Source organism: Gopherus flavomarginatus, chromosome 10 (assembly GCF_025201925.1).
Source record: "Gopherus flavomarginatus isolate rGopFla2 chromosome 10, rGopFla2.mat.asm, whole genome shotgun sequence".
Taxonomy (NCBI): domain Eukaryota; kingdom Metazoa; phylum Chordata; order Testudines; family Testudinidae; genus Gopherus; species Gopherus flavomarginatus.
This window is the reverse complement of record NC_066626.1, coordinates 21,075,885-21,096,699: the sequence shown is the minus strand read 5'-3', so window position 1 is coordinate 21,096,699 and position 20,815 is coordinate 21,075,885. Positions and strand designations below refer to the sequence as shown.

General features: G+C 43.8%; 1 protein-coding gene across 3 annotated transcripts in view; it reads left to right on the top strand.

Moving 5' to 3' along the window:
• LOC127059019 (cytotoxic T-lymphocyte protein 4-like) overlaps positions 1-4,102 on the top strand; it is a 37,940-nt gene extending 33,838 nt beyond the window's left edge. For all 3 annotated transcript variants that reach the window (XM_050969628.1, XM_050969627.1, XM_050969626.1), the window contains 3 exons: positions 1,241-1,591; positions 2,064-2,173; positions 3,153-4,102. In XM_050969628.1, coding sequence (XP_050825585.1) covers positions 1,241-1,591; positions 2,064-2,173; positions 3,153-3,248 — 557 coding nt within the window. In that variant the 3' untranslated portion in view covers positions 3,249-4,102. The remainder of the gene's footprint in view (positions 1-1,240; positions 1,592-2,063; positions 2,174-3,152) is intronic.
• Positions 4,103-20,815: the final 16,713 nt, after the last annotated feature.

Sequence of the window (20,815 nt, the reverse complement as noted above, 5' to 3'; positions counted from 1 at the left end):
TTTGCAGGACAGTTATTCAGTGTAGCAAGGAGAGGACATATTTGAGGCTCGGTCTCTGAAGAGTGCAGGCTGGGAAAGTCTAGGGATTCTAGGTGGACAAGTCCAATGCAACACACTGTAACTTTTCTGGGAAAACAGGCAAAGTTTCCAGAGCAGTAGAGTTACCAGAGGTGCTAGGAAAGACTCCTGTTTATATCAGGAATATATAAAGTTGTTTTTTTTTAAATCAGATCCTCTGCATGAAATTGTTACTGTAGAGTTAGAAGTTGAGTGGACAAAGAGCTTCTGGTTTTCCTCTCTCTTGCACTGCCAGCCACAGACAAAATAAACCCTCCCCTGGTAGGGAATAATCCAAACTTGACTCCAGCTCATTGAAACAGGTCAGTTCCTGCAGTTCTTACTCATGCAAAATCCATTGACTGCCATATAGAAAGTGAAAACGACAGAACTATGAATAGCAGTGGTACATTGCAACCTGTAAAGCTATAGATGTGTGTAGCAGATTTTTTTTAACTTGTGATTTTTATTTCAAATTTTTGCTGTGTTTTATCAGAATTTGTTCAATGTAACTCCAGCGGCAAGTAGAGTTGGTTAAAAGGTTTCAAAGAAAAAACATGTGGGCAATTCTTCCTCCCCTGCCCCAGATAAAACGAATTGGAAAATGTTTGCAAAATAGAATTCTGACCAGCTCTATTGTTAACCCTAATGATCAAGTGTGTTCCTGGTCAAAATGTATCAGCCTAGGAGTTTATTTCTACTCTTTAGACAATATGGTTTAAATTTCCACAATCCCCAACCAATTTTAACATATAATGCATAAAGTTTTAGTATTTGAAGTCCCTTTCATGCCTTCTGACATATTAAAAATGCTTTATTTAAAGAAGGAAACCTGCAGTATACATGGTCCATTATGTGGGTCCATATCATATCTATTTAAAGACTGCAACAGCTGAGAGCTCCAAGTCATATATCACAATGGGTGTTCAGAAACTGCAGAATTCCTTCTTCAGGATTTTTAGTACATTAATGCAAGTGTTGAAAAAAAGTCTACGAACTGGGGGTGAAAGGAAATCTCATCTCTCTTCCAAAAGGACCCACACAGTTTGTGTCCAGGGATGAAGGATCTTCAGGGTGGAATCTCTTTCCTTGCTTTTATAGGTTTTAAGTAAGAGCTTACACATTATTGAAGCATATTTCTTTAATGTGTTAATTGATCATCATGCTCTGCCTTTGATCACAGCTCTCAAAGTGACCCAACCAGCAGCGGTGTTGGCCAACAGGCAAGGAGTTGCCAATCTGGTGTGTGAATATAAGCACATTGGGAATGCAGAGGAAATCCGAGTGACCCTGCTTAAACAGACAGGCAAGGAGTACACCGAGATCTGTGCTTCAACCTACACATCTGAGTACCATATGTTCATTGTGGAAGAGATCATTGAGTGTCACGTCAGCCCCAGCCAAAACAATGTGACCCTCACTCTCATGGGGCTGCACGCTACTGATGCTGGTCTATACATCTGCAAGATGGAGCGGCTGTACCCACCACCCTATTATATGAACACCGGCAAGGGAACACAGCTCTTTGTCACTGGTGAGCAAAGCACCCTGACTATACTACATTGTTCTCTGATATATGGTTTAGTGAGCTGCAATTTTCTCTTAATAGAATCTAAACAAGGGTCAGAGTTAAAATCAATTTACAACTTTGAGAACCATTATTTGCTCTTCTCTCTTTAAGAACCATCTGTCGCGCTAAGGCAGACGTGATGCATTCAATGATCAGTGCATATTTGGGCTGTAAGAGCAATGCCCCCTATTGTATGTGTGTGTGTGTAGATGGATGTGTGCATATAAGGACATAACTAGAGAAGGCCAATCATGCAGTCATTACCCAGGTCAAACTCTCATTAAGGTCAATGGGATTTTTGAGAGGGTCTGGATTGGAGGATTTGGCCCTGTTAACATTTTGGTGAGTTCTGTTAAGGAGAGGTGCAATGCCCAAAAAGGTTAATGAATTGTGACAGCTTCCTTACCAATGTCACATTTAATCTGATGTATTTCAGATCCAGAGCCCTGCCCAGACACTGACCTGTATATCTGGATATTGGGAGCAGCTGCTTCAGGATTGTTTATTTACAGTATCCTCATCTCAGCCTGTGTCCTGAGCAAAGTGGTAAGTGCCATAGCTAAAGCATCATACAATTTACACTTCATTGCATAAATATGACAGAATAAAAGACATGACCATAGGGAAAAAAAATAGGGAGAAACTCACTGAAAAGCTCTGGTTCCTTTTTGTTGTTCCAGTGCTGAAAATCAGCCACAGACCTCGCTTTTAAGCTAGTTTATGGCTGCTTTGTTCTATTAGAGTGGCAGAAAGCAGCCAGATCATCTGACCCATGGTTCAGGTTAGCTTCTGCACTAATCTGACTGCACTAGAATCCTGAGCAGCAGGCACCAACCATTACTGGGATCTAAGACAATATCAGTCTTCATATGTACTTCATTCCACATCACTGACTCAGCCACTGTGTCCTCATTCACCTCTGTGCAAAGTGAATGTAAAAAGTGACCAGGGATGAGAGCAGAGAACTTTGACCTGGCAGTATGTTACACCTACTTTCCCCAGGTGTAAATTGAGGGACAGAGCCCCGGCCTTCCCCGTCTCTCAGCTGGAGAAAGGGGTGTGTACTGTCAATTAGAAATGGACCGGAACCCAAACCTCAGATCCAAACACCCCGAACTACTGGGCACTCAGATCCAGATCCATCGTTTTCAACTAGTTCCTGGCTTTTTGAGCCACATCAAACTCCTAAATCTGAACACCTACAATTTTGGTACAGAACTGAATTTTGTAGCTTGAACACCTCTTTAGTGCTAATTCAGGAAGGGTTTGGCTGTTACCTAAAGCTCCTCTATGATGGCTGCTCTTCCTTCCACTGACTGACAAGTGCATAATCATCTCATCCTACCAGAGAGACAGAGTTAAGGGAAGGTGACTAGAACAGATTCCCCTCCCCCCAACAATGTGGACAAGCCAACAAATTTTGCTTATCACTGTTCTTCAGAACACGACAGTCACTGATTAAGAGTCTGTCTTTGTTGTCAAGTCTGACATTGAATTTATCTTATTTTCTTCACGTTTTTTATAGATTCGGAAGAGGAAGTATCTCACTACTGGGCTGTATGTGAAAATGACTTCAGAGGAAGAGAAGAAAGTTAAGCCTTATCACATCGTCATTCGCTGAAGCACAAGAAAACAGCACAGGGCAATTTTCCAGCTGTGATGGAGATTCTACTTATTTGGCTTTCTAATTTAAACAAATAATATCAAATTTCCTAATATAAAAGGTGAAGGGGGAGAAAAGAACATACCCTGTGATTTCTCCAGCATGCCTACAGTTTGGAATAGAATAGATTAATGAGCAGGGTATGCATTAATATTTCAAGGATATGCCTGTCACACAAATATGGCTACCTTTTGGTCATTGATTCTAAGAGTTATATTGCACCATCATGTAGCCTATATGTAGCATTAAGAGCTATTGCTGATGCAGTCAAATGTCTTGCTGTCAAACTTCAGCATACGTGTTGACCAATTGAAATCAAACACTATTAAGGCAGAGGCTTGTGAGTCATTGCAATGTTGAACATAGGTATTTGTGAAACTGAGATGCATTCCTATATAAAGGAGTGTTGATGTATTTCCATGTAGCGCTATGCATTTGGAGCCATTTCTTGTGTTAGCGCTTAGCATTCCTATGGAAGTACCAGCCGAGGCTGATGATGACACTGCTGCTGTGAAGGGCTGATCTCAGCAACTTTTCTGCCATTGTCACAGCAATGCTGTGCAGGAGTTAACATGGATGGCATTTGAGCTAGCACTGGGTGGAATTACTAGGAAAAAAAGGTCTCACAGTAGGAGCCTTATTAGCCTATTGCTGTGAGAATACTCCAGCTCTGTTGGAGTCTTGCTTTTTACGAAATGCTAAATTAGCATCAATCCAAACGGCAGAAAGTCTGGCGCTGCATTTAAAGAGACTATTTTCCGTGAAAATGAAGACAGTGTATAAGTTTGTTTATTAGTTATGTACAGTTCAATAAAAACCTTAAGGCTTTTCCTGAAGTCAAGTTAATTTTTCATTCAGATTCTCAGAAGAAACAGGAAGTGGCTACATGTTAGAAAGCAGTAATGCCAAAGGAACCCATTACCTTTTAACTCTGTGTGTTTACATTCTGGTGCCCACACATGGGCATTGCCTGCATGCTCGCAAACATGTCTCTTTTCAGATTTCCTCCTTCAAGTATTCAGTGCTCACCATTAAAATCTGTCCAATGGTCCATTTGCCTAACTAATGTTACCATGGCATTACTTACAGTCACAGGCAATTTTCAATAAATTACGTGCAGCAGGTGATTGTAAGGATTTTAATGGCATGTTTTGTAGATCTCAATGCAGAAAGCTGGTCCCAGTTCCAGAACATATTTCCTTTTTCCATCTCTGAAAAAAGCTCTCTCTCAATCATGGGATATTTTGTAGGGCAAAGTTCTCCACTCTGATCCCTTTGGCTAAGATAGTCACCCTCATATCACATGCTCCAAACATATCACATGAATTATTACCAGAGTGGGAAAGAAAAGTGGCAATCTCCTGCTGAGAGCTCAGGACATCACCGGCAGTATTTTGTACTTGCACGCCGGTATTTAAATCATTCCTGCTGATGTTACCACACTTGTACACACATCTTTCTTGTTACAGCAGCTGAGCTGCACATTATGTACATAAATGATCATCAGTACTTTAAGCTGGGTCTGCTCTTGCAAATTTTCAAGCAGACAATTAAATGGACCAAAATCAGCTGATATGGTAACAAAGAAGAAAACGGTATTTCAATTCAGGTTTTATTTGCAATAATCTACATTTAGTTTATATCAGATACCAGAGTGATGAATACAGTACAACACCCAGACTTAAGATTATCTATGTCTGTCTCTATACGGTAGAAACAGTAGCCCTCTCTGAAAAGTGCAAAGCCCAGTCCACAGGAATCTCCATTCCAGTGATATGCATTGTCTTGCCTACAGGACCTCCACCTCTGCACTGTTCCACAAACTGATTTGACGCATTGGCTTATTTGAGAAGCAGAGTCGGTGAGGGGGCAACCCATGTGATTATTATCTGCACCACTGATCTCAGCATGCACTACAGTGTAGATTCTACTTTTCTTATGTGCTCTTATCTGATTGTCCCGTCCCCAACTCCGCAGCCATTTTTAAATGATCAGCCTCGAACCTGGCAGAGGTTCGGTGCAACTCAAGAGAGAGGCCAGCTGTTTTCCTTACCTAACTTAGACCAGTGTGAAGGCTGTTCTAACCTGTGGTGGCTGGCATCAACTCTAAGGTGAAGCCACAGCCCCTCTCCCCCCGTCCCTGGCTATTTGATGAACAAGCAGAATGTGGCTGGTCAGCTCAACATTTGAGGCTGTGCAACAGTATCTTTCTACATTAAAGAGAAAGGGTGATGAATTACTTGGGCTGTTCACTGCACATGTGAATTTACAGGTGTAAGTAGTTCTGTGGATGATTTTAATTGTTTTGGTCGAGGAATTATGGGTAAAGATGGCGGAAAGGAGTAATGTCAGGACATCTCTTCCAAAGATTGAGGTAGTAGGTAGAAGTCTGGGTAGAGTACAGTATTCTAGGCCAGGAGTTTTCAGTACTGTGAATTAGCAGCTAGCTCCAAAAAAGTGGGCAATGATACGTTCTCTCTGCATTTGATTATGCTTTTCTTTTTTAACTTTTAAAACAGAGAAGCTTTTCTCTTTCCACAGTCACATATCTCAGCCATACACACACACAGAGTATCATGTCTTAATGGGTTTCCTCCGTGGTTTTGTAGTTATTTTTGATCAAGACAGTCTCAGTTTCTTCACTGAATGCTGCTGCCTCCATAGTTCTTTCCTGGTTGCTAATTTGAAAAAAGCAATGCTTTATTTCACTATAGTAAATTTAGGCCAGTCCATTTTTTGCCCATGGGTGAAACATTCATACATGACATCTCTGCTTCTTCCACATGATACAACTGATTCACACGGCTGGTACAACCATTTAGGCAACCTAGGCGGTTGCCTACGGCACTAGGATTTGGGGGGTGCCATTTTCTTCGGCAGTGACTGCGGCAACTGGATCTTTGGCTGCCCCGGTCGCCGCCAGCATTTAGGCGGAGGGAGCTGGGGCAGGGGAGCGCGGGGAGGGCCGCCTGCAGCAAGTAAGTGGGTGCAGGGGGGTGGGAGGGCACAAGGTGGAAGTTTCGCCTAGGGCGCAAAACATCCTTGCACTGGCCCTGCTGATGCGCCAAACGTTATCACTTCTTTCCACCCCCCAGATAGCAGGAACAGCTGTGTGGAAGATTCTTGTGGAAAGCGTGACAAGATAGAGAGATTTCTCAATCTAGGTACTGTATACCGAAAAGTATAAGGCCGCATATAACAAAAACAGTCAACTACAGAGCTTGGATAAAGTCTGTCCCTCAATTTATATCAATAATCATACACATGCAAATCTTCCCGCAGACCAGATGTCACCTAGTACTTAGCTGGATTTTTGTTAATTGATCTCCAATAAAAGCAAATGAAATTAATAAACATTTTCTTATTGACTAGCTACAAAATGTATGAGCCAAACAGTCCATTCTGTCGAATGGCAAATAAAGTATTGATGAATGGTTGTTTTTCTTATTGACTAGCTCTTTTTAAGACTGTCTCCACAAATAATTAACATTATTTCTTTGATGTGTGGTGCTACCATGATAGCTCCGTGTAATTGCACAGCTGGACAAATCCGTAGGGGTAAGGAAGCAGTATCGCCATGTCCAAGTAGTCAGAAATCAAGAGCGAGGCCTCCCCAAAATGATGAGATTGGCTTAAGAACAATACATGTAGGGTTCTTTTTATTTGATTTTTGGAGTTTGAGCCTTTATGAATCACGTTTTCAAGCATTTCTCCACGAAGGGCTCAAAGCTTTGGGTTTTTTTCCAGCTGAAAGCTGAGGTTTTTACACAATCACATGACTCTGGCAGCTGGGGCGTTACAAAAAACACCAAATATCACGACACCCATGATAACATCATGAGAGTGGGCAACACTGATGTGATTCTGTTGTGCAGTGAGATGGGGCAGGATTTAGAGATGCTGCTGCTGTTGGCTTAGCAATTCAGGACCCTTTTTCTTCTTCTGGTTCTGGGGGGAGAGGAATCTTTCTAACTAGGGTCAGTGCTTGTGGCAGAGATACCCCCTGGGAACAGGGTACTTGTGTATGGCCTAAGAGCTCTGAAATAGGGGACTGCCTGCATGTCCTTTCTATCCAAGGACTGATGTGAATAAAAACAAGTTGCACTAGGGAAATCTATGTTTCTGATTTCTCTACCACCAGATGGAAATTGGCCTGCTATTGCTGTGCAGTGGAACAACAGTGTGTTTATTCTCCTGTTTATGAAATCATTCTCCCTTTACTTCTCATTTATTCACCACTTCCTATGTTTTAGACAGTTCCCAACCCTTCTTTGAGAACTCTTGCTCGGGGTTTCCCTATAGGAAGGATTTTTGCCCCAGTGTAAACCCCCAGGTGGAGATGCACTATACCGGGTGTGTGAAGCGGGGTTGGCTCTTTGGAAAATTCTCTCTTTCAGAACGGGCAAGTCACAGTCTCCTGCCCTGGCAATTTGTACTTACCATTGCATTTGCACTGCCATTGCAGGGCACTTGGGGCTGCAAAGACTTCATTATGAGACTTTTCTTTACAAAGCTGATTGCTGTTGGCCTTTAGGCAGACAGAAAAGCCCTCTCTATTTATATGGGTGCTGGGGAAGGCTGGGAGTGTGGGGTTTCTGAGGAAGCCATGATGGTTAGATTTGTGATGGATTGTTTTTTAAATTAGATGGGTGGGATCGTCCGCTCATCTGAGACTGTTGCTTCTAATCCTGGACTATGTTCTTAACTATTTTTCAGGGCCCCTCGATTCTGCCATTGGCACCTCTCCTTTGTTTAAAGTGAAATAAACACAATAAAATGTCTGCTTAATTAGAAGTCCCTACTGCAATGACAAAAATACTTTCAGTGTGTGTTACGGAAACACACAAAAATGTATTTGTAAAATAAAAAAACATCTGATCAGAGAGACTTGAAATAAATTGCACAATAATTACAGATAACAGTGGGGGGGGGGGATGAGGTGGGGGAACCCCATAGGTTCACCTTTGAAGCTGTCCAAATGTGGTATCTTAGCAGCACTTAAACAAGATAGGAAAGAAAAACAATTCATTTCTGTATAAGTTATCAAATCCTTCTGGTAAGTGACACTCTGGAAACATTTAATAGCAATCATTACCTGCTGATTTCACATTTTACTTGCAGGAAAGCTGTCCACATCAGCACTTCTCCGCAGAATAAGCTGGTTTCATAGTCAAGCTTTGGGTAGGCGTTATAAATGGTTGCCCACAGGGTATAAGAGAATTCTGTCTCTTTATTCTGTTGAAAAGATGACTCGGCTCTGTGAACTATAATATTTTCCTTTCCTTTACAACACTTTCAAATCAATTCATCATATCATATTCTATTATTAGTTTCCTTTACTTTGAAGTACTGGCTTATTCAGGTGGGATATTTTGGGACTATTCTCGCTCTTAATCTCTCTAATACAATATCAACTAATTACGTTTAGAAATGGATACATTTTGCCCCAAGGCAAATGTGATCTAGTGTCACAACACCAGTGCTGGAATTGTGGGGCTCTCTTTTCCCTCCACTTTGAAAATCCTTCATATTCATGGACTCATTCAAATTGTAATTTCCCGCTTCACTTCCGTCCTGTTTACTCTATTTTTGCCCTTTAACAATGAGGAATTAAGACCAGGCATCTGCACTGATATTAGTGAATGTAATCAACAGCTTTGCTAACATTGATCATGAGATGTTGTGGACCTATCTGTGGACCTTGAAGTAAGTGGACAAAGCTGCTTATTTTGTCTCTATCAGATGCCCTGAGTCAGAAAGAAGGCATTCCTGAACTGGAGTCGGAAATTACACTGGGTAGTTGTGGGTAATTGCTTCTCTTCCCACAGGGCTCATGTGTGAGGTGCTCCAGAGTGCCATTCTGTCTCCCTTCCTGTCCAACTTGTACATGGGATTGTCAGGAGCAGAGTTGGGTGGGAAATGGTTTTCCTGTCCTGTCAACATTTTTGAGATTTCAAAAATGTGTCCATTCTGCACTGGGATGAAACCAAGACCTTTTCACAGTTTTCCTCAACAAACAACCAAAAACCAGAATCAGGGTCTTGAACCTTGATCTTCCTGCTACCTGGTGAGTACCCTAGCAAACAGCCTATTTCAGAGGTCTTTTGTGTGCAGCAATTCCCTGCTAGACCTGAGAAACTTTTCCTGACTAAAGTTTAATCGAAATGGGTGTGTTCCTACAAAAAGTTTTGGCCAGGGTAAATGAGTGTTTTTGGACAAAAACCTGTTTACTCAAAAATTTTCCTACCAGTTCTAGTTTTTTTGTGGGAGGGGAGGGAGAAATCTTTGAAGGACGTATTCTAGGGGTTGAGATTTATTGCTTTGATGTATTGGCTGATTTAATACATTGGTTAGTTAATTTTTTCTTGTATGTCATTTGTTTGATGCTGCTAGGTGGTCACCATTATGTGACTAAATCTAATCTAATTCATTCTTAGGTGTCCAGAGCTTTCGGTATGGGTGTTTCTGATTACAGGTTAAACTGAGTCTCTTTTTCTCAATATCTGTCATTTTACTGCAGCCAAGGACGTGCTTTACAGCAGGTAAAAACAACAACCCATATCAAGAATCAGTTTTGTTGCATGAGGCCCCAGAATAAATCACACAAGCTCACTCATTACATGAACAGGAAGGACTTCACTTCCACAAAGTATGAGGCTCTCCATGGCATCAGCAAAACTCCAAAGCAATATCTACACTAGCCAGCTTACAGCAGCACAACTGTACCGATGCAGCTGCACCGCTGTAAGATTGCATGTGTAACTGTTTTGTGCTGATGGGAGACAGCTCTCCCATTGACAAAACCACCTCAACGAGCAGTGGGAGCTGCGTTGGTGGGAGAATCTCTCCCATCGACATGGCACTGTGCACACTGCCACTTACGCGTGCAAACCTTAGGTCACTCGGGGTGTGTTTTTTCCACACCCTTGAACGACGTAAGTTTTGCTGGCATAGGTGTCTTTGTAGACATGGCCTGAAAGTTACCCCCACAACTAAATCAGAGAAGCAGCAGCAGCAGCAGAAACCATTGGAAGCAAGGGAAGTAGGCAGTGTTGAGAGATTGGACTCAGGTGGATTAGTTATATACAATGAAAAATAGCTCTGCCTTCAGAATGCAGCTATGTATTGAGTGGTTCTGGCGAGTACACAACTTATCAAGCTCTGAGCCCATGTTTTATGACAGGTACATCTGCAGAATCTCATTAGAATTACAGCTCCATAAATCAGTTCCCTTAAATACACTGCATTTCATTTGTCTTGACATAGGAACAGCAAGTTGGCTGATAAATGAAATGCTGTCTAGTTTCACCCTACTTGCTATAAAAGTCTCTATTCTTTGCGGAAATATTATTTTCAGGAGTTACAACTGAGATGTAAAACTGATCTTTTGTGGTCAATTAAACATACCAAGGCCCTTTTTCATAATTGAGGAATATTAAACCAAATGTCCTGGCTGAATTTCAAACCAAGACATGTTGCTCGTTACCCTGAGATTTCAGCTGGACATGTTATTCTTCAGTTCCTGTCCTAATTTGTTTAGTGTTGCTGTGCACCATTAAACAGCTGCTACTTTCAGTGGTGGATGATGTGATCTCTATATTAGTCACTTGCCCATGTCACAGAAATGCTGTGAGGTTTAATGCTTTTAATGCACTTTGAGATTCCCAGAGGCAGGGCCGGCTCCAGGCACCAGCGCAGCAAGCAGGTGCTTGGGGTGGCACGTCGGGCTTTTCGGTGGCAATTCAGTGGCGAGTTCCTCAGTCCCTCTCAGAGGGAAGGACCTGCCACCGAATTGCCGACGATGAAGAAAGTGGCACGGTGGAGCTGCCAACGATAGCTGGTTTGTTTTCTTTTCCGCCACTTGGGGCGGCAAAACCCCTGGAGCTGGCCCTGCCCAGAGGGGTATGCTGTTGGCGAGATTATACTGTCAAGGCAAAGACCTGTGTTGATTGTTCGTTCAGGTACATATTTATCTATCTTGACACATCAATAAGATGAACTGTTTGTCAAACACCGTGAAATGTTAGCAAGACTCCTCCCTTAGGCAATAATTCTTTTATGAGAGGACAGATGGATTCTGGAAAGTTAACTACTACTTTGTTTATGGGTTGACTAACCTGAGTTTTAGGAAGGCAGAATGTGAATGTTTGTATTTTGAGTGTGGTACTGACAAATAAGGAAAGAGTCATGGCAGTTTTTGTTTGCACTCTGTTTCTACAGAGAAGAAAGATCTTTCCTCTGAAAAGGCTTATGCGACTGGTATTTGTCATATGGAGGCTCATACCACTAAAGGCAGGAAATTTCTTTTGTATCACGTCAGTGGGGGCTTTGCTTTTGGCTATAATAGCGTTGAGTCTTTTCCTCACTTTTCAGACTCACATGGTAACATCCAAGTCACGGGTTTGTTGGTCGTAGCTATTTAGCGGTAAGGCTTTTTTATAAGCCCCACTTACACAGTGTGGTGCTCTGTCCCCTTGCAGTGGCTGGGCCTGATGAGTGTGCTAATGGCTTTGAGCTAACACATTGGGTGGTAGAGGCTCATGCTTTTAGATCTAGAGTTCTGGGGTTTGATCTCCACTGATGATAACTCACCCAGAGGACTGAAAGCCATGCTGAGAACGTGGTGTGTATGCATGGACGCAATCTGTGGCCAAGATTTCTGGATTCATCGTGTTGGGCACCTATCTTGGGACACCTATAAGGGAGTTGGCTTTCAGAACGTCTTGTGGTCACAGATCGGGGCTCTGTTGTGCTAGGGGCTGTACAAGCAAGTAATAAGAAGACAGTCCCTGTCCCCAGAGAATTCATAGTCTAGGTTTGTGATGAAATGCAAAGGAGGAAGAAACATGTGAATGGGGGTGGAAGAATGAAGTAACAGTAAAATGAGCTACCATTGCAACAGCCTCTAACACAGTGGGTGCAGCAGAGAGGCCCTTCCCCCTCGGGGTCTCTGTTGCGGGGCTAATATGTCCCTTGGTGCCAGGCCCAGCATGTGCAAGCTCCAACACCCAAGCTGCTCACTCTGAAGCCAGAGAGAGTGTCTTTGTGGAATCCTCAGCTTGCACCCTCTCCTCTCATGTGTGCAGCTAGTCAAGCCTGGACAGGATTCAGCCCTCGCTTTACACATACGCAGAAATAACTGAAAGAGCTGCACACAATGTGCAAGGCTGGGTTTATACAGGGGATGGCGGAGCATCAGCTGCACTTACTCTAGTAAGGCTGCAATTCCACTCAGGGGCTCTCCTCCCCTTGCTGGAACTCTCACATTTAAAAAGTATCTGCAGTCCCAAGGTTTATATTAGGGACTTTACTGTACTTTAGGGAACAATATTGATGCAAACGTCCATTCTTCTGGAGAGTTACAGGCTACAGGGTATATAACAGAACCCTGACCCACACTGAACAGGTCATCCTTGCTGTGTACTTAACCAACAAACACCACATTAGGAGATAATACAACACTACCTTCCAGAAACACCACAGGCTCCAGTCTGCTCACTGAGCTGCATGACAGTTCTTTTCAAGGTTAGCTTTGCTTTCTCTTTGTATACAGAACCTGCCTCTCCTGATAACACCACTGCGGGGGTTGTGCTACGCCAGGAGAGCTGACTAGACAGCAAGAGATGTGCCATGTGGATAAAGAGGAGAGTTTAGATTCCCGCTCCTGTGCTGGCCACCAAAAGGCAGAGAGAGTCTGATTCCTCACAAATAGTAAGATTAACTCGCAGCACTTTACAACCCCAGAAGCTTCAACAGAGCGGATAATGCTGCATTTCAAAAGCTTGGATGAAATTGATCAAATAAAATTACAGTCTGCTTCCAAAGTCAATTTCAGTGAATATCGGCTCTTTGGTATTACAGCAGAGGCTAGAGAGCTTGAGAAAACTCAAATGGCTATTGACTAGCCACTTCCTTTAAAAAAACAAGTTCTCCAAGCTCACTGTTCTTTCAGACAGTAATAAAAACAAAGGAGACAAAACAAAGTATCGAACCAGACCAAACCCAGATATCATGCAGACGAGCATGGGATAAATACCTAGACAGAAGGAAGTTCTTTGTACTCCACAAAATGTGGAGGGGGGGGAATCTCAGTGAAGAGATACATTTCCATATCTTTTACATTCAGCTCACATGTAAAGCTAGAATACTAACGCTGAACCATCCCAGTTCTAAGAATGCCAAGTCAAGGGAAAAATGTTAATGGCCAAATGAATCCCTCCATCACCGCTCCCCAACTACTGCTTCCTTCTTCAAGACAGGAGAGGCACCAAAGTCAGAAGGTTAAGCAAACATTAGGGACCCGCCACTGCTATCACTAGAAAAAAATTCAAGTCCTACAGGAAATAAATGAGACATCAAACAGGATGGAAAGACTGGATGGAAAGACATTTGTGCACCAGTCACTATCTCAGCCAACACTCAGGAGACTGAACTGGAGATCTGCAGAGTTAAAAAGTATGAGTTGCTACAGTTTGAACTAATGAGCTGAGACTCCCTACCTGGAGCTATAACAAACTCTCATCCTCTGGGATTAGACACAGAATGGGACTGATAACACACATTAACCCAGAGGTTACATTTGTACAGCGTCTAGCACATTTTGTGGGCTGTAGACGGGTTCTGCCGGGGCTCGACCCTCCCTGAGGGGGAGGGGAGCCACACCGGCCTCGATGTCTTCCGTGCAATTACAGTCTGCTCTGGCCGGTTCGGCAGGTCAGAGCAGTGACAAAGTCAGAGGGGGCCCAGCCCTTGGTTCGGGCGGGCACCAAACACAGTTTAAACAGCCCTGGCCCTTTGGAGCAGGGCAGAGCAGCGGCAAAGTCAAAGGGGGCCCGGCCCTTGGTTCGGGCGGGGCACCAAACACAGTTTAAACAGCCCTGGCTCTTTGGAGCAGGGCAGAGCAGCGGCAAAGTCAAAGGGGGCCCAGCCCTTGGTTAGGGCGGGGCACCAAACACAGTTTAAACAGTTACAGGCCTCTCCGACTGGGGAGAGGGGGAATCTGCCACCCGGTTACGGGTGGCAGGGGGAACGCAGGCCCACCCACTCCTCTGCGTTCCAGCCCGGGGCCCTGGTAGCGGTTGTCACTGCTACTGGTGGTCAGTGTGGTCCTGACCACAACACACTGACATGGGCAACGGTAGCTCTGCAGCCTGACTGGAGTCAGCTGCCCCCGGGCTACTTCCTAATTCCCCCTCTATTCCTACCTGGTCCGGGGCCTCTGTTCCAGAGACGTCCAGGACCATCGGTTCCTCCCAATCTGGGCTGGGCGGCAGGTCCGGTAGGGTGTCAGGGAATTCGGGCCACGCCTGGTCTGGGAGCTCCTCGGGGCCGTAGTAGGGGCGAGGCGGTTCTGGCAGCTCCTCGTCGTAGTAGGGGCGAGGCGGTTCTGGCAGCTCCTCGTCGTAGTAGGGGCGAGGCGGTTCTGACAGCCCCTCGTCGTAGCAGGGGCGAGGCAGCTCTGGCAGCTCCTGGTCTCGACCTCTGGCTTGGGCAGCCTCCCAGTCACGAGCGGCGGCGGGCACATCTGCTCCTGCCAGTGGCTGAGCCGCAACTGAAGGCTGGGGCCCGGCTTTTATTCTTCCGGGTCGCCGCCTGACCCTTTGAGGGGCGGGACTTCTGCCCAGTGGCCCCGCCCCCGTGGATGACTGACGGGGCTCGACCCTCCCTGTGGGGGAGGGGAGCCACACCGCCTCGTTACATGGGAATTACCAAAACTAACAACCGTACCAAAAATTAATTATTCCTGGACTGCAAGAGATGCTGGGTGTCAGGCCCAGAGACTGCAGCCCATCTATACTCAGAAGTATGAGACAGACAACAGCAATACAAGCTTCCTCCATGTTCACTGCCAGCGCAGTTCACTCCCGACCTGCTCTGCTGGTGAGAGGGTACTTGAGTCTGAAACAGCAAATGTCAGTTATGAGGCTGCTGTTTGAGATATGGACACCTGTCCTCTAGGGAATGGACAGAAGCCATCAACAGTCTTCTGATGGCAAAATCTTGCCAGTGTTACTTACATAGGCTGGATCCAAAGCAGTGAGAGAAGTAAAAGGCTGCACATTTCGTTCCCTCTAGATCTGTTCAGTCCCCTGTGTACTGACAAGATTTAAAGTAAAAATATAACAAACGAATATTTGTCAGTAACTGGAAAGTTGATAGAGTCAACTCTTTGTGTTGAGTTGAGATAAAGAGATACACAAAATAAGTGTGTGAACATTTCTTAGTAGATTGGGTCTGTTGAAGCTAATCGAATGACCAGCTACTATTTAAACTTTGCTAACTCTGAGATAAAATTCAGGTATATCCATTATCTGTTTTCTGGGGAAAAGGCTAGCTCAGCTGTGAACCCAGTTCTGGAACGGTGGCATCCCAAAATCTTTAAGATGGCTCAATAAAAGTGGAGCTTCCATACAAGAGACTGAAGTTAGCACCATAAACAGCATAATGGGGACCTGCGGTTGGCCTGTAGGTATTAAGACAATATAAATGCTGTTTTGTTTAACAACAGAAGTGTCAGCCTTCAGGCTTTCTCTGAGAAGATTAAAAATGCTAAGGCTTGAGATCTATCCAACAAGACAGACAATTTGAGACAATGCATACATTCTCCCCTCATATCGATCCATTAACTCAGGCTAAGAGAGAGACTCGCTGCTCACAATGAAGAGATCATTAGGGGCTGATCCTGAGAGATGCAGAGCACTTGAATTCCTACTGAACTCAATTTGAGAAACAGGTGCTTCCTGGCAAAGAGATGGAAGTAGGCTTGTTAAAGTCTGCAAAGCCAGGGATGCAAGTGATATAAGGAAGGAAAACATATTGTGCCTTCTCCTGAACAAAGTATATGTTAGGAAATTGTTAGAAACACCCAGAGATCATCTGCAAAACAGCCCAGAAACCCAAGAAGGGGCCAGTTAAACAAAATGTGTGATCCGTGTGGTTAAAAGTAATGTTTTATGGTAGTCATTTCAATCATATGTGCTCTCTAGAGAAAATACATGACTGATTTCTATGTTTAGTTCATTATGATTCTAATTAATATGCCAAATTCTCTTTATTGCTTATAAGGGGGAAGAATTCACCCTTTGCTTCTGTAAGGCAGCTCCTTGCTGTGATTTCCTGTAATTCTATAGAACTCTTTTACAGAGACTTTGGATTTTGGGCTATCATGATAGGATGGAATTATTCTACCTTGATAAGACATTATACAAGATCCTCTTCACATGTTTCTTTGCCTCAGTTCTTAACGTCCCCTTTTCCAAATCAGCCTGTGGACAGGCCAATACCACGTACTTGCTTGAACACTGACCTTGCTTTGCATTTGTTTTCAGTCCCTACATCACCTTAGAAATAATGTTGACAATGGAAACGCAAGAATGTGTTATAGCACCTGTTGTATACCCATCACTTAACTACCATGTTCCCAGCTGGTAAATCAATTTTAAAAAATGGTTTAGAAGGCCAATATTCTCTCCTAATATAGATTGTGGGCTATATAGGAACATTTTATCCTGAAAGCTCTCTCTTCTTTGTGGGTGAACGCTGTCCTCTTGCCATTATGATTCTGATTTCACTGATAGCTTAATCGGGTGTTAGTCTTGCATCACAGTCCGAACCTATTCCCCTCCAGGAGGGAAAAAGTGACATTCAAAATGAAACAATAGCGACACAATGTCATCTTGAGCAATGACTTTCATTTCAGCTATTCTGTTGTCTCTTGCTCTTTTCCTGTTTCGTAGCATGATTTGATTCAGTTGCTTTTAACAAGCTAGTGCTTTGTCATCCAACAAACGAGCCTGGATCAACATAGCGTCGGTGCCTGCGTAGAAGAATGAGCCTTATGCTCTGCGGTGAGACTTAGCAAATCGTTCTGAGTATGGTGGGCAGTCCTCCACTATCCCGCCATTGTCCAAACAGAAACAGTGAGCTCGGAGCCGGACAACAAAGACATTTCACCCGTATCTCCGGACCAGGCTTCACATTCCACCACTGAGGCCAAGAGTTTTCTTTAAAATGTGTACGCTGCTATTATTTCAACTCGGAAGCCTGGGAAATAACATGCAATAATCAGGCTTTGCTGGCTATAAAATCTACAGCCAGATTCTGATGCTCATGACACCAGTTACATTCTGTAGTAACCCTACTAAAGGCTGTGGGTTATGCTCGGTTTACACTGGTGTAAATGAAATGGGAAATCAGTCCCCAACTTTCCTCTCCTTGTGTTACAGTCATTAACTGAGACTGGGCAGGAGAGTGACCAATGCATCCTGCCATAGATCATAAAATAGTTGCATTTAATTGAACTTTCCTTTGTTACAGACAAAACCATAGAGCCAATAAAGTATTGTTTCTCAGAGGAAGATTACCTTTCAATAAAACTAGATGGATCAGAAGATGTAAATTGATGAACACAGATGTAACAAGAGTCGCCTGTAACATTATCTGTGCATAATCACCGTATTTTAATAAGAGAAGCTTCTGCAGTTTCTTCTGATTGTTCTTGTTTTAAAAGACTTTTACTGCAGACATTTTTCAGACTGCAGCTGCTGTCACAGGGAAAGAAAGGAACCAATTTCCTGCTGAACTGTCTATGGAAGAGATAAACTATGGATCAGCAGCACCCCCATGTGGCAGTTCCCAGCAATTGCATGACATCACTTATCTTTGTTCTGTGTTTGGAAGAACAGAAAGGATGACAATAGTATGACCAGACTCTGTAAAGTCTAAAGGGAACCCTATGAGGTCACAGCAACCAGTGGAACATTTGTTAGTACCCCAAGAGGCTTGGTCACAAGTTAGCATGAATGTATTTGCATATTGGTATGTGATATTATTCCAGAGGAAAGTTTGTGGCCCACATGTGAAGCTTTGTTCGGGGGGGGTACCACAGAGCCCTTAAATAAAGGAGTATCTGAGGAGAGCAGGACAGAGTGCGACAAAAAGTCTCCTTGCAGGTTGGGCAGTGCTGGGAGCTCCTGGTCTTCAGAAGGGCCTTTACTTTGTGCTGCTCAGGTTGTGAACTGTCCCAGAGGCAGGTAAAAAGAACAGAATGCTGAAATGTTAAAATGTATAACTCGGTTAAAAGATGAATAAAGGGCATATGATAGATAACTAGCTGCTGGTGCGGAGAGGGTAGTAACACAGCTAGAGCAGGAATGATGCAATTGAACTGAGTGAAGAAGAATATCAGAAGCAAAATCCTCCCAGTGAGTTCTATTAAGCTGTGCTACCACCATCTGAGCCATCTGAAATTAGACAGGACAAAGCAATACACTATAGAGAACAATCTTGAATTGGCCAAGGGCTGGACAAGGTTTTTAGTTTTCTCTGACCTGCAGGTTGGAAGTAGTGTTTGGTACAGCTCCTAGGGTCCTCTGCCTACCCTTTGCACATGTGTAGAGCACAAATAGATCAAGTAGTTCTGAACATAATACATGCAGAACAGAGCAGCTTTGCTTTTATTCTTACATAAGCTGGGGTTCCTCTCTTCTAGGTTGGTATGCCACTCCTACCAAAGCAGCATTTGTTTAAGCCTCTCTATAATGAGAACTGCATAGCAAAGCTCCATGTAGCTTGTTCAGAAAGAAACCCACAAAATAAGATGAGTTTTTAAGATGGGATGTTGAAAAGTGCCTAAGTCCATTGGGGAAAGTCAGCACCACGTGTGCTCCTAAATCACTCAGGTGCTTTTGAAAATCCAACTCTTAATTTTGCTTTGTTTCATGTCACATTTAAATTTGTCATTTTCAACATTCATCTTTAGATCTAGACGAACATGCCATCAGCTTGCTTCTCACTGGAACTTACTACCGACGGAGACTCCATGTTGAAACCCCACCTATGCAGTTGTCACTAAAGTTTACCTTTAAACAGCAAACACTAACATTGGTGAGATAAAGCCACACCACAAAACCCACCCACCACGGCAAAACGCTCTTTCAATCCAAAGTGTTGTTGACCAAATAACCACAGGTGGGCGTTCCCACCCGACTGACAAACACTGAGTAATTCAAGTGCAAAGATTTTTCTAGTGGTGTTTAGTTTAGTGTCATACGGTCACTGTGCTTCTGAGTCCAAAACCCACAAGAGGGTTAGATTTTATGGTCACACACTTTCATGACAGATGTACACAGATACCCACTGTTTACACAGACAGCCAGATAATGATGAACTAGGTTCCTAGGCATATCCCTGCACGGGGCTCCACACAGCCTCCACTCAAGCTGAGGCTGGACTGGTGGCTTGTCCCCTCCCACTCCAGGCCCCACAGGATGACAGGTTAGCCTCCTTGGAGCTGCAGCAGCAGCAGGGGGCCCTGTCCATTCAGAGCAACAGGGGATGGGGGCAGGCAGCTTCCTCCATGGTTCTGATGGCTAAAAATCTTCCATCTCCTAGAGGCTGTCTGCAGACTCAGGCAGACATCCCTGCATCAGGCCACATTTTCGAGCTTTTCTCTCCAATGATGAGGGGAAGAACCATGGTGGGATTTTTAAAGGAAAGCTTAGATTCAGACATCACATGACTCTGTCTATACATTAACTACTTAGTGTAGGGTAGAATTTTATAGACCATCATTTTTCTTTCTTAGGGTGTGTGATAGGCATCAGTGACTGTGAATTACTCGGAAAGAGCTACTCTTACACTTTCGAGAGACTGATTCATCAGATACCTGAACTAGATAGCATTTACTGAGAAGAAGAGCCACACACCCCGCCCCAGCAAACTCAACTCATCATATCTGCTCTGCAGAGAAGCACTTGCCCTGCTGCTGAGCTGAGGTGTGTCCTGATTGTTTTCATTGCCCTGCACTGCAGTGTCCCACAGAGCTGGAAGAAAAATCAGAATAACGACAAGAGAGAGAAATGAGCTGCATTTCGGGCCAAAAGCTCTGCCTCTTTGACTGACTGTCACTTGTTTACATGCTCAACGGGAAGGAGAGGAGGCTTGAAAGCCACAACAAAAATTAAAAATCACACAGAAGTCAGCTCCCCATCCTCCGCTTCCCCTAGAGAGAAAAATAAAAGCACAAGAGTGGAAGTTTTGTGCTCTGACTCTGAGGGGGGTAGCATAGAGGCTCCAGAATATAGGCCAGTTATTGAAGCAGAGAATGAGGAGCAGCAGGAGAAAATATAATATCATTTGCATAGATAGACTTTGGCATCTTCACACAAAGGATCACAAAATGCTTTGCAAGAAAGAGAAGAATAAGCACAGCTCTGGGCAGTTGCCCGTTTACAGGCAGAAGCAGAGAACTGGGAGGTGAATATAGAGTCAGGTAAAAAGAACAGAATGCTGAAATGTTAAAATGTATAACTTGGTTAAAAGGTGAATAAAGGGCATACGATAGATAACTAGCTGCTGGTGCGGAGAGGGTAGTAACACAGCTAGAGCAGGAATGATGCAATTGAACTGAGCGAAGAAGAATATCAGAAGCAAAATCCTCCCAGTGAGTTCTATTAAGCTGTGCTACCACCATCTGAGCCATCTGAAATTAGACAGGACAAAGCAATACACTATAGAGAACAATC